This window comes from Patagioenas fasciata, chromosome 4 (assembly GCF_037038585.1).
Source record: "Patagioenas fasciata isolate bPatFas1 chromosome 4, bPatFas1.hap1, whole genome shotgun sequence".
Lineage (NCBI taxonomy): Eukaryota > Metazoa > Chordata > Aves > Columbiformes > Columbidae > Patagioenas > Patagioenas fasciata.
Window position 1 is genome coordinate 2,402,695 of NC_092523.1, and position 14,302 is coordinate 2,416,996.

The following is a 14,302-nucleotide window of genomic DNA, read 5'->3' on the forward strand; positions in this document are numbered from 1 at the left end:
CGCCTTGCTATTGGCCAGCGCCCGCGTCTTGCGCCTTTCTATTGGTCAGCGCTGCCATCCATCTCCTGAGAGACGGGCTCGGGGGCCTGCGCGGCCCGCGGCTGCGCGCTCGGTCGCTGTCAGCTGGGTGTCCGCTCTCGAGGCGGCGGGACCCGGGTGTTCCCTCACCGGCCCTGCCAAATAAAGCTCCACCCGCCAGCCCTGCTTGCTCCCTCCCCTGGCAAATAGTGAGCCTGCCTCTCTATGGTTGTTCGGGGAGGATGGGCAACTCGCCGTGGCCGCTCTATCCGCCCGTACCATAGAGCGCGGCCGGAAGCGGTCGCCTAGCAACGCGCGCTTCCCCTCCCGCCCCGGGGAAACTTCTCGGCGGGCGCGGTGCATTGTGGGGTGGAGCCTGTGAGACGTGGGAGAGGCGCAGCTGGGAGCTCCGCCGGGATGATGGTGAGTTCCATCCGCCGCCATCCGCGCCGCCGTCGCGCTCCGCTGGCCGGGGATGGCCCGCTGGGCCTCCGCCGGCCTCTGGCGACAGCTTTAGACGGGGTTGCGGTGGGGCCGGCGGCGGGGCGGGGATGATGGAGGCCGCACTGCCTCTGGGCCCTGCGGGCGGGAGGGACAGCGGAGACCCGGGTCCCGCCGGGTTCCCGGGCCAGGTTGGCTGGCAGCGGTGGGTGCTGGGAGTTGTAGTTGTGTCCCCGGTGTGTGGCGGTCCCGGAGCCCCGGCCCCTTCGTTGTGTGTCCCCGGTGTGTGGCGGTCCCGGAGCCCCGGCCCCTTCGTTGTGTGTCCCCTCCCCGGCTCTGAGCTCCGTTGCTGTCGCTCAGGAGCGGGCGCGCTGCGGCAGACGGGTGGTGTGGCTGCCCCACGCTGATTTTTTCAGGGATACAAGGGTTTATCTCCCGTTGAGGTCTCTGCTTTGGTGGGTGTGGGGGAACTTTGAGTGTTTTCTTTCATAGAATCCAGGATTTAGGGAGCCCTGACTATGATCCCCACGCCCCTCTCTTACTCGAATATCAGGCCCTCAGCACCAGCTTTGTCACTCTAGCACAACAGTCATAGGATAATTTTACTTTCTGCCTGCAGGTGGTTGTTTAAAGCAGGGTGTCTCCCCAGCTTTGGCTGTTTGGTCTTTGTTTGAGCTTTGCCTGTAAGGCAGGTCTGTTTTCTGAACAAGGTTGGGGTGCTCTCAGAGCAGGGAGAAGCCCTTGTCTGCTGTGGCCTCTGATATCCCCTCAGCTGCCTCCAGCACAGTTTGCTGTCACGCAAGTGTAATCACTTAAATTGTGTTTGTTCTACCATGCTCTCTCTGAAAGCATCTTTCAGCATGTGCCATCTTTGAGCAGCTTGGGCTCTGATTTGAGAAGTGACAGGGAAGGGGCCATTGTGCCTGTTCTGAACATCTTGCTGGCACTAAAATAGGAAATCACTGATGTGGTCACAGCACTTGTGCAGTTCCCCGCTGCCTCAGTAATTACTGTAATAGAATCATAGAACAGTTTGGGTTGAAGGGACCTCCCCAGCTCCCCCAGTGCCACCCCTGCCATGAGCAGGGACATCTTCACCAGCTCAGGTTGCTCAGAGCCCCATCCAGCCTGGCCTGGGATGTCTCCAGGGATGGTTCATCCACCACCTCTCTGGCCAACCTGGGCCAGGCTCTCACCACTCTCAGGGCAACAATTTCTTCCTCATGTCCAGCCTGAATCTCCCTCCTTTAGTTTAAAACCATCACCCCTTGTCCTATTGCAACGGCCTCTGCTAAAAAGTCTTTCCCCATCTTTCTTATTGCCCCCTTTTAAGTGCTGAAAGGCCACAATAAATTTTCTTTGTACTGGCTTTCCCAGTTTAGTATCAAAATTGGCACTTGACTGAACTACTGTGTATGGAGAAACCCACTCATTTTAGGGACAGTTATGGTACAGTCCCAGAGCATGTACTGGAGACAGCTGGGTGAATCCCAGTTACATTGTGGGAGGTGGAAGCAGTTAGATCCTGTGAACGCAGAGGAATTTTAAGGAATGTGCAGGTTTTAATTTTAGCCTTTTTTGCCTGATGGGATCTTCCTGGGCTGTGTGAGGATTTAGCTCCAGGTTGTCCGCAGGTTGTTGGGATTTGAATAACGGCTCCGCTGTGGGTTCTCTCTCTAGCCAACACCGGTTATCCTGCTGAAGGAGGGGACGGACACTTCGCAGGGGATCCCCCAGCTCGTCAGCAACATCAATGCCTGCCAGGTTATCGCGGAAGCCGTGCGCACCACCCTCGGACCTCGGGGCATGGACAAGCTCATTGTGGATGACCGGGGTAAGTGCTGGGCTCTGGCTTTCCACAGACATCTGCAAAAGCCACTCAAAGAATCTCCCAGCACAGGGCATGCTGGCAGTGTGCGTATTTACTCATATCTTTGTATCATTCAAAATCAGCAGACTTCAACTTCCTTACCCCATATTAAACTGTCACCATAGAGGTTCAATTTCTGTCTCGATGTTCAGTTTAACACCTTGGCTCTGGTGTCTGCTGTTGAAGAGAAGATAATTGTCAGAACTACCTGAGAAACTACTGGTTTGCTGCCAACTGGCCTGAGTTAAGGTGTTTGTGGACTTTGTTGTATGATTGGGTAGATCCAGGGTTCATGGGACTAGATGTGAGAAAATCTGTGCCAGAAGGGAGAAACTGTCTGCAACTTGGTCTTCAGGTATCTCTGACCATCCCTATGTAATTATTTTTTTAAAGTATATATAATAATATATGTAATGTGTAGAATTACTCAGCTCTTGTGGCAGAGTGTGAGGTCAGTGGATGTTACTACATTGATTTATTTTAATTTTTTTTAATATGTGTGATTTAGGGATGAGACGCATCACTCTCTGAAAAGACTTGTATGAAGTCACTAAATTAATGTATTGTTTGTGGGTTTTTTATTGCTGTTACTGAAGGGTGGAGTGAAAGGTCTTAGTATTGTCTTTAATATTTACGAATAGGACTCTAATAACTTTTATTCAAAAGGATAATTGGATTTATCTAATTATTTAGCTAATACTCACTTCTAGTCTCTTTCTTCACATGAGTCTCAGCCTAGAATATCTTTTTGTATCTGTCTGGAGAGGCTTTTGAGGAGAGGCAAATGAATTTAAAGCCCCTGTTAATTGTTGTGAAGAGTCATTCTGCACTCAGATAACTTCACTTAATCTGCTCCAAAAGTGGACTAAAAAGGCACTGTTAATATGGGATGGAGGCACCTGCTGAGACACCCTCTGTGAAACTCGGGGGTAACCATTTCACTTTCCTTTTTGGCCAGTTTATAGTGTGTTTCTGTAGGGGTGTAAGGAAATATCGTGGTGATCACATCTCAGATCACACAGGAGGGAAAAAAAAAGCAATTTGGCTGAAGAAAAATGACTTACAAGTGGAAATTTTGGGATGAGAGCCTATGGTTGTTTAGACGTAATAAAATTCACTGTGGTGCTGGATCAGGGCTTGGCTGGGGGACGCTGTAGTGTAATGACGTGTTGGGGACACATTTGACCTGCCAGGTGACCTGGTGAAGCGCAGTGAGGGTTACTGTTGCGTTAACATCACTGTGAGGTCTGACCAGCTCCCTTGGGTGCCTTTAGAGAGTGACCAGGGTTTTGCTTGTGGCAGTTGAACTTGAACTTCCCTTTCTACATCACTCGTAGGCAAAGCCACCATCTCCAATGATGGTGCCACCATCCTGAAGCTCCTCGACGTCGTCCATCCGGCTGCCAAGACCTTGGTGGACATCGCCAAATCGCAAGATGCAGAGGTAGGAGGGCGGCCTGATTGCGCTCGGAAGCACAGAACGCAGCGGCGAGCTTGTTCTCTTTAGTGGTTGTGTGGACTTTGTGGGAATCGTTCATGGAGTGTTGGTGTTTTTTCTGATTTCTTTCTCGAGGCCTTATCTTCTGTGATAACTTTCAAATCTTTTCCACCTTTTCAGCCAGGTCTGATGGGTGGTTTGGAAATTTTAAAGCTACGAAGTTCACATTTTGTGAACATAAGTGACTGGGAAATGAGAATTCACCCTCCAATGGGATGTAGTCTGAACCCAGCCCTTCTTAATCATTAAAGAATCCAGCTGCATATCTGCAAGCAGAGAAAATAGTGATTTCCTCTGGAAGCCCTGGCGTGGTTTTGAAGTGCAGCGTGTGTTTTTTGAAGTGTGTGGGTGACACAACATTTCCTCTCCGTGCAGGTTGGTGATGGTACCACCTCCGTAACTCTGCTCGCCGCCGAGTTCCTGAAACAAGTGAAGCCCTACGTGGAGGAAGGTCTCCATCCGCAGATCATCATCCGTGCCTTCCGCACAGCCACGCAGCTGGTAAGGCAGCACTGCTCATAGCCAAGGGGTGCATTGGGCTTCACCAGAGAGTTCTGTGATGGAAGAGGAAAAATAACACACTTCCAGGCAAAATTCAGAAATGAATGGGTGTGGGGAGTGACAGCAGCAATCTCACGATATCTCACTGCAAGCATCAGCTGCTTTCTCCAGCATCAGTGAGCTGCTGTTACCAGCTGATACCTCTGTGGCGCTGTTGCTTCCTTTGTTTTTCCTCCAAGGGTGAATAAATAAGTGGGAAAATTCATTTTCGCAGTCTCCTGATCTCTGCTGGTTTTTGATGAACCTTGTGTCTCATTAAGCCCATAAATCCTGTTAAGCTGCATTCTTTGGAGGTTAAACTGCCTCAGCATCTCCACATCTCTGCTGAAAACAGTGGAGCTGCTCTGAGCCCCTTCCCCATCCTTTTAAACTTATATTGATGTGTTTATCAGAATTACTGTGCTGAAAGGGGTGGAATAGCTTACATGTCTGAAACTTCTGTGATGCCGAAGTAGGGAATAAAAGCTAACCTAAAATACAAAGAGAAAAGCCGGAGATGTGATCAGCTTACGAGCATGAATCATTAATCCAGCTGTCGGCTTGTGTTTTGACAGGCTGTAAACAAGATCAAAGACATTGCTGTGACGGTGAAGAAGGAAGATAAAGAGTAAGTTTCCCTTACAGATGACCTGGTTGTGTGACTGGGGTTCAGTTCACTGGTGTTGGGGTGTTTCTGACTCCAGCTGAGGTCTCAAGGTTGTGCTGAGCAGCTGCAGCCCCGCACTGGGGTTATTCCTGAGCTTTTGGAGTTCCCTGCTCTTCCAAGGGAGACGCTGCGTTGTTGCTCGAACTGCAGCGATGTATTTAGGCCAGTGTTGTGCGGAGGAAGCGAGATACCAAAATAAGTGGCCTGATTTCATTTTTTTCCATCAGTTGTGGAGAGTTGCAGGCTTTGCTGCAGTCAGTGGCAGCGTTAAACACTGGGCACTTATGAAAATCACATCGCTTTTTAGGTGTTGAATTTGTGTAGATAGCTAATAGCAGTGAGGAGATGATTCCTTCAGCTGAGGTGGAAATACTTGAGTTTTTCTCCCTGTATTTTAAGCTCTTGTCTGCTTGATCTCACCTTACTAATACTTGCAGTAAAATTTCAAGTTCAGTTGCATAACCATCTTAAATACACCAAACCAAGTTGTTCTGCTGTCCTGCAGTTCTCATGGTCAGCAGTAACTTGGGTGATAGAGCCTGGGAGCTGGATTTGTATTTCCCTGGGATCCTTGATATCATCTGCTCTGTATGTTGCCAGAGTTAATTCTTTAGAGAATTGCCACTGTGAGAGGGTTTAGCAAACTTCTTACTACCTCAGGAGAGAATGCTGTTTTGCTCAGGTTTGTGGTGTTTAAATGCCAACAGACCCAGCCAGTGCTGGTCTGACGCTTGGGATCTAAAAGGGAGAGTAGTGGGCTTTGACATTTGTGCCTTGCTTTCCCTGTTGATACAAGGGAGCTGATCTTTGCCTCTATCCGAATGGATTAATCACACCATGCACAATGTTTTGTGAAAAAATCAGCAAGTGAACGCAACCTTGTTTAATTTCTTTGGTGCAGCGAACAGAGAAGCCTGCTGGAGAAATGTGCGGCCACAGCCCTGAGCTCTAAGCTCATCTCCCAGAGCAAGGAGTTTTTCTCCAAGATGGTCGTGGATGCTGTCATGATGTTAGATGACTTGTTACAACTCAAAATGATTGGAATCAAGAAGGTGCAAGGAGGTGCTCTGGAAGTAAGTGCTGTTGAGCCTGTCCCGAAAGGGTAGGGGGGAACTATCGCTGCTCTTCTGGGTTGGCTTTAGCAGAAATGTAGCCGGGCTGCCTGATCGGGAATTACCAAAGTGAAACAAAGCTGGTGATGTGAGGAAGAGAGAACACATAGAGCTGGATTTCTTTTCTGGAGGTAGAGAATCTGTTTTTTGAGCCAGATACATTCATCTCAGGGAGGTACATAGCATCATCCATTGACCAGAAGGTCACCAGATATCCAGATCCATGAACCAGACTGCCTTCCAGCCGCACTGCCAACACTAGAAGCTGCTGGGAGCTCTGTGGTAGAAGGTTTCTGAGACCTTGAGGTGCTGGAGTGAGTTGAGAGAAGGGAACGGAGCTGGAGAAGGGGCTGGAGCACAAGTGTGATGGGAGCGGCTGAGGGACCTGGGGGGTTCAGCTGGAGAACAGGAGCTGAGGGGAGACCTTCTGATCTCTGAACTGCCTGAAAGGAGCTTGGAGCCAGGGGGTCGGGCTCTGCTCCCCAGGAACAAGCGCCAGGAGCAGAGGAAACGGCCTCAAGTTGCGCCAGGGGAGGTTGAGGTTGGATCTGGGAACAATTTCTTCCCCAAAGGGCTGTGGGGCATTGGAACAGGCTGCCCAGGGCAGTGCTGGAGTCACTGTCCCTGAAGGGGTTGGACAGGTGGAGATGAGGTTCTCGGGGACCTGGGGCAGTGCCAGGGGTGGGTTAATGGCTGGACTCGATGATCTTGAGGGTCTCTTCCAAACAAAATGATTTTATTATTCTGAATTCCATTTATACCTCTGCAAAGAATTAAACATTTTTTTTTTTATGGGAAGTCTTTGTTACTTCTGGAACTAGAAGCCCCACAGTCCCATTGTATTTATAAGTACAGGGTTGGCAAAAATGCACAGAAAACGTTACGAAGGAGCCGATGTAGCGGTGGGCAGGGCAGATGGGGGGTGTGTTTTGTACCACGGAGCTGGAATACCTGTCATGTATGGGGCTGCACAGAGTTGTGTGCTGGGGACCTGTTCCTGGGCTCTGGGAGAGTTGCTGTGTCCGTGCTGTGTCCTGCCAAGGTTCGGCTTGTTGGACCCTGTAAAATGTGCTGCAGTCTCTGTGAATTATTATTCTGCAACTGTTACTGTCTGCAAACACTCTGCATGAGCATTTTCATTGAGAAGAGACGTTATAATTATGCCATTATCTTGCCCAGACAACTAATTTAGTGAATTAGGAATGTTTCAACATCTGTTTTCGCGGTGCCTGGGCCTGCTGGCATTCTGAGGCTTGCAGAAATTGGCCCCCTGAGGAGGGTGGTGTCTCCTGTTCTGGGTAGAAGCACCTCTCCCTACTCCAAATTGTTTTACTCTTTTATTCTGCTGTTATTGGAGACCTGTACGAGGATGAGGCAAAGAATTTATCGCTCTACTTTGCAAGGTTTGCTTGTTAGAGACCCTGGGTCAACTCACTGTTTCAGCTGGAGCAGAAATTCTGTGCTTGTCCTCGCTCCGAAGGGATAAAGTTCCTCTGGGCAGAGCTGAGTCTGCAGCGTGTGGTTAGATACTCATGGGTTGGGAGATTTAGATGCTGATTTTCTCTCCTAACCATGAAATCAAGAAGTTTGCTTCAGGGAGCAGCGTTGGGCAGGGCTGTCCTGCTGCAAAACAGCCCAGGAGGTGGTGATGGAGCTTGGAAAAACAAATCAGGGCCAAAAAACTCCACAAGCATGGGGCTGTGGATGAGCAGTATCTATCTTCAAAGGGTAAAATTGGGAAAGACATCAGAGAGAGAACAGATTGCTCCGTCCCTTGATCTTCAGCTTGTGTGTAGCATCTTTTGCTGCGGTGTCTTGAGGGTTAGAAAGGAAGTGATAGAAGCTGATTTTTTTTTAACAGAGGGAAGAAAATATTTGCTGCTTATTTGCTTTAAAAGTGGGTTAATCAAAGGAGACAGCTGTTGATGAGTGCTTAGTAAATGAGACCTCTGACAGCAGGAGTCTCCTGTGGGAGTTATTAACCCTGTTGAGAACACCTTGGCAGGCTGAGCCTAAAACTAATCCCTGTTTTCAAGGACTCTCAGCTGGTGGCTGGAGTTGCCTTCAAGAAGACGTTCTCTTACGCCGGCTTTGAAATGCAGCCCAAGAAGTACCAGTCTCCCAAGATTGCCTTGTTGAATGTGGAGCTGGAGCTTAAAGCTGAGAAGGACAACGCTGAAGTCAGAGTAAACACGGTGGAGGTAAGAGCTGAATGGGAAAATTGTCCTGTGCTGGGCACTGGGTGGGGCCAAACCTTGAATCCTGGGGTCAGTTTTGGGCCCCTTATGCCAAGAAAGGCCTTGTGAGGTGCTGGAGCGAGTTGAGAGAAGGGAATGGAGCTGGGGAAGGGGCTGGAGCACAAGTGTGATGGGAGCAGCTGAGGGAGCTGAGGGGTTCAGCTGGAGAACAGGAGCTGAGGGGAGACCTTCTGATCTCTGAACTGCCTGAAAGGAGCTTGGAGCCAGGGGGGTCGGGCTCTGCTCCCCAGGAACAAGCGCCAGGAGCAGAGGAAACGGCCTCAAGTTGCGCCAGGGGAGGTTGAGGTTGGATCTGGGAACAATTTCTTCCCCAAAGGACTGTGGGGCATTGGAACAGGCTGCCCAGGGCAGTGCTGGAGTCACCATCCCTGGAGGGTTGGACAGACGGACATGAGGTTCTCAGAACATTGGCAGTGCCAGGGGTGGGTTAATGGTCGGACACAATGATCTTGAGGGGCTTTTCCAATCAAAATGATTCTATGATTCTGTTCCTCATGGCAGCTACTTGAGAGCCAGGAGGGTAAATGGGCTTGTCCTCTGTCCCCCCTGAAAATCCCCGGTGGGTTATGGTGCCTTGTTTTGGAGAAGGGTCTGGCAGACTTTGGATTTCTGCACGTTTGTTCCACAGATGTGCAATGGCAAGTCGTCAGCCCTGTGATGACTCCTTTACATCTCGGGGCGGCCTTCAGGGAAAGCTTATTAATCAGTGCTTAAAATGCTGAGAAAGCCTTTCATGTTGAAGCAAATGAGGTCACCATTTGGACAGTGGTTTTCTTTCCATCTCGTTAAAATCCTTGTATGACACGATAATTCTGTCACCTTCTTGGAAAGTGCTGCAAACGCTGCATGCGTTTGGTTGCTGCATGCGTTTGGTTCCTGCATAACTGTGGTACTTAAAGATCCCTGGGTGCTTCATTTTTGTGATGTTGACCCCAGTGATTTCAGTAATCGTTCCCCTCTCTGCCATGGTGAACACAGCGGTTGTTTCTGTTGCAGTCGCTGCCGTGTGTGGTGTTGCTGCTCTTGTGAGCTGTCCGGCTGTCTGTGGCTGTGATTCACAACACGTTCGTGCAGCTGGTGAAACCTGAGGTTTCTCAGGATCTTGTTTCTCCTCTGTGATAGACACTGGAAGTCTCTGCACCCCAACATCCACTCACAGCTCTGTAAACACCTCTCAGACATCACTATAATCCCTTCTTCCTCCTCTTGAGCTGTTGTTGCCTCTCTGACAGTTCATCCAGCCCCTTATCTACTCAGTTTTGCTGCTGGAAGCATTTTAGTAAAATGGAGTGACTTAAAATCACTGATGAGCCTTAAAAAGCAGCTGTTTGCCAGGGCAGCATGGAGCGGCATCCCACACCGTTGTTTTAGCTGAGCTCTCCCTTTGTGGGCGCTGTGGGACGGCATTTGCCATCCTTTATAACGTGAGCGCTTGTCCGTTTCTCTCTCGTCCCTCCTAGGATTACCAGGCCATCGTGGATGCCGAGTGGAACATCTTGTACGACAAACTAGACAAAATCCACAAGTCAGGAGCCAAAGTCGTCCTGTCCAAACTTCCCATCGGTGACGTGGCCACTCAGTACTTTGCAGACAGAGACATGTTTTGTGCCGGCCGTGTCCCGGAAGAAGATCTGAAACGAACTATGATGGTGAGCTGCTGTGTTTCAGAATAAATAATTTGGATTTAGTTTTAATGGTTCCAGGCTGGTCATTCCCAAAACAGGGAAGCAATTAGTGACAACACATGCTCATTACAAAGATTTAACATGAAAATGGCATAATTTTTGCCAATGCGGTTATTATATAAAGTTGCAATATAATAACAAAGCTGTTCCTTGATGGAATGAACAGTCATGCACTAATTGCATCTGCACTGCTTTTTGTTTCTGTGTTGTTAAATATTAGGGACTGCACATTGCACCAGTAAAGGTTTATTTTCCCTAGTTCTTGCCTGTTCCATTGTGTTTGGTTTTTTCCCAAGCTTTGTGTAGCTGCTGGACTCCAGAGCCTGTGAGTCAGCACTCAGAAGCAGCATCATCTTATTTTGCTGTCTAGGATTATTTTTGGTGTCGTAACCTGCCTTGATGCCTGAGATGGGAGGGGAAGTAGAAGGATTCTTTTCCTGAGTGACCTGTGGGCTGGTTTTGCATCGGCTAAAAGCCCAGACCGTCTCTGAAGAGCAGGAGCCCGCTGGGCAAATTTGTCTCGTTTATCTCCTTTTGTCAGCATTGCTCTCCTTTCCGCGCAGGCCTGCGGCGGCTCCATTCAGACGAGTGTCAACGCTCTGTCAGACGACGTTCTGGGCCGGTGTGAAGTCTTTGAGGAGACTCAAATTGGAGGAGAGAGGTAAATGTACCAGCTGCAAACCTGTAATCCCGTGTGAGGACTTTAATATGAGTGTGAAAAGTTAAGGTGTGAGTGTTGACAGGTTTGAGCATCTCTTGGGGTGATGGTGTGAAAACAAGGTTGGATTATTGTTGCTTTTATTGAGGTGGAGAGGGCAGGGAACATGAGTAAGCTTTCATCTAAACCTTAGTGCTCTTAAAATATACGTATTTGTTCCCCAGTGCCACATAGGAGACGTGGTGTTTTGCTTTCATTTGTAACTGAAAGCAACGCGTTTTGGGGTTGATGGTGGCACTCATCTGCTGCTTTACTATCAGTGCACGTGAAGCTGGGTGCTATAATGTGTTTTTCCACATCACTAGAGGAGCAATTCTCTCTGGGGCTCCCTACTAACATCTGCATCCCTGCCTGGTGAAAATGAGAGCGCCGGCTTAGCGCAAAGCACTGGCAATGGGAAGAGAGTGGATTTTCCTAGCTCAGCTTGAGTTTCATTTGTATATTGCCTGGCTTGGCTCCTTCTTAGCTCAAGATCTGATCAGGACGCTGCGTAGGGTGAAACAGCCTCACTCAGGCATCCTGCTTCTAAAGAATTTCCCTGTTCCCATACTGTTGTATTGATGCAGAGCCTGTTGAGCAGTAACGCTGCTTCTCGGTCACCTGAACCCTTGTTGTGCCCTTGGCAGGTATAACTTCTTCACGGGCTGCCCGAAGGCGAAGACTTGCACGATAATCCTGCGAGGGGGCGCGGAGCAGTTCATGGAGGAGACGGAACGCTCCCTGCACGACGCCATCATGATCGTCAGGAGAGCGATCAAGGTGAGGATCGGCTGAAATACCTCCCTGTGGAACCAGTGGCGGGGTTGGCGATCGAACCTGGCACAGCTGGAACACTTTCTAGAAACCTTTTCACACACCAGTGTTTGGCTGAGGTCTCTGCAGAGACCGGGAGTGCGCAGACGAGCAGCGTCTGATCGATTCACTCGAGTGCTGTTCATAGGCCAAAGCAGCGTTTTGCTGCAACATTGCCAACTGCTTTTGAGGGTTTTTTTGCTTTCTCTGCAGTATAGCTGTAACTTGGGCTTGCTGGATTGTGGTGTGTTCTGTAAACACCCCCATCCTGGAGGGAACACACTCTTAGAATCATAAAATCATAGAATGGTTTGGGTTAAAGGGACTTTCAAAGCTCCCCCAGTGCCACCCCTGCCATGAGCAGGGACATCTTCACCAGCTCAGGTTGCTCAGAGCCCCGTCCAGCCTGGCCTGGGATGTCTCCAGGGATGGTTCAGCCACCACCTCTCTGCCCAACTTGGGCCACACTCTCAGCACCTTCAGACGCAAAAAATCCTTGTGCTTCACATGTTAATGTGGTATTTTGTGGATAAAAACAGCTTTGCGGCTGAGCGCCCTGAGGGGATGGGAAGAATCACAGCAAGATTTTGGAACTCTTTTCCTTTTAGAAAGAACATCCCCATCTCCACGCTGAAACAAACAGGGAGAGGGGAAAAAAATAGCAGAACTTGGCTGCGAAGCGCTGCTGCGAATACCTCAAATTTGGAGCGCCCTACAAAAGGGAGAGAAGCTTGTCCAATATAAGGGGGCTGTGATCCCCTGTGTGTCCCCAAACCACCTGTTATCCTGTGTGTGGCTGGAATGAGCTGCCGGTAGCTGCCACTCGAGGTTCTTGGCCCGTTTCTGAAGCACCCGGGGCTCTAAATTCCCCTGGGCCTGGCCTTTCCGCATCACCTTGACACAACATGGAGCTTTTCCTGCTCTTCCCGTAACAAAAACCTTTCCCCTCGTTTTCCAGAACGACTCGGTCGTTGCCGGTGGCGGCGCCATCGAGATGGAACTTTCCAAATACCTGCGGGACTATTCCAGGACCATTCCAGGCAAACAGCAGCTGCTGATCGGTGCTTACGCCAAAGCCCTGGAGATCATTCCCCGCCAGCTCTGTGACAACGCCGGCTTCGACGCCACCAACATCCTCAACAAGCTCCGCGCCAAACACGCGCAGGTGGGTCCCACCTTTGAACCCCGGGTCCTTGGGGAGAACCAGCAGCCTGTGTTAAGTCTGTTAGGCGTGCGTACCCTCTTTGATTAAACACCGTGTTTTGTTTGCGGATCAAGCGTGGGCTTGGCACAGGTTTCTATAAAAGGAAATGATCCGTTTTCCCTTTGATCGCAGCTGTCAGGTGATTTTTGGAACTGGGAGTTTTGATTTGCTTTTGAAAATCGCATCATTTGTCAGGAGGGAGGCTTCTATATTAAACATTAAAGTCATCAGAGCACAGAAGTTGGCTGAGCTGTGCGTGTTCCAGAGGAGCTGGAGTCCGAAGGTCCCTATTGCGATCATTTTGGATCCTGTGGCACGTGTGTGTGCACACAGTGGTGATTCATGTGGAGGTTGCCCCTTGGATTCCCTCAGAAGCAGCTGCTGCTTTGTGGGGTCACTCCCCGTGATTTTCATCCTGCTGATGACTCAGGGGTTCAGAGGGACACCCCAAAATGAGCTACAAAAACTGGGGCTGTGGGTGGGAGAGTGAGACAGCGGTGGGGTGGGAATCAGTCCTGTAAATCTACAGCTTCCTTGTCAAGTGTCAGCTGTTTTCTGAAGCTTTACTGACACCGCTTGCTGACAAAAAAAGGGGGTTTGGTGGTTTATTTTCATTGTTTCCCCTCAAATATTCTTCCTTCACAAAGCAAGATCCTGTCTCTGCCTCTCCCTGAATATTCAAGTGTCTTTGCTGGCCCCCAGATCCCAACCAGCCCAAAACTGACACCCTCTTGTCTCCCCCCAGGGCGGGATGTGGTACGGCGTGGACGTCAACAACGAGGACATCGCCGACAACTTCGAGGCCTGCGTGTGGGAACCGGCCATCGTGCGCATCAACGCGCTGACGGCCGCCTCCGAGGCCGCCTGCCTCATCGTCTCCGTGGACGAAACCATCAAAAACCCCCGGTCCACCGTGGACGCTGCGCCCAGCGCCCGAGGCCGTGGCCGGGGCCGGCCCCACAACCACTGAGACCCCGTCGTGATGGGGCTGGTGCTCTCCAAAGTGAAAAAATAATTGATTTCTAGCTTAATTAATGGCCTGTTCACCAGATGGTCGTTTTGGGGCCTTGGTTAATTAGAGTCAAATCTTGGCCTTGGCAGTGGCGACCTCCTGTGAGCTGCACTGCCCTGACACGTCCTACACAGCACTGATCCCCTTAGGCTCGGCTCATCCTCCGCATGGAAGCCGGGCTTAGCAGAGCCCTCTTCCACGCCGGCAGGTAGCGCGGGGGGGTTGCTTGTATTTATACTTTTTATTTGTTGTTTTCCATGCTGAGGGTTTTTGAACCCAGGCTCCAAACACAATAAAACAATGATGGTGTTTCAGTGGCAAACTGGGGGTTTCTTTTTCTGCTGGGTGGTTAAAAAGTTAAACCTTTAAAGTGTCTTTTTTGGGAGCTGCTGGTGCCTTGGGGATGAATTGTGGAGTTTGGCAGGAAAATCCCCTTGGGGAGCATGGGGGGATGAGGGTCTGGTGGGTTGAAATGAAGGAGAGCGGA

At 50.0% G+C, this 14,302-nt stretch overlaps 1 protein-coding gene across 1 annotated transcript; it reads left to right on the top strand.

The window, feature by feature from the left end:
- The first annotated feature begins 291 nt into the window (after positions 1–291).
- Positions 292–14,137, top strand: CCT7 (chaperonin containing TCP1 subunit 7). The gene is made up of 12 exons (XM_065836796.2): positions 292–441; positions 2,140–2,293; positions 3,667–3,773; positions 4,203–4,328; positions 4,943–4,995; positions 5,936–6,107; positions 8,183–8,347; positions 9,865–10,053; positions 10,653–10,750; positions 11,434–11,566; positions 12,558–12,764; positions 13,549–14,137. The coding sequence occupies exons 1-12, from the start codon at positions 436–438 to the stop codon at positions 13,771–13,773; spliced, it is 1,635 nt and encodes a 544-aa protein (XP_065692868.2). The 5' UTR covers positions 292–435; the 3' UTR covers positions 13,774–14,137.
- The last annotated feature ends 165 nt before the right edge of the window (positions 14,138–14,302 follow it).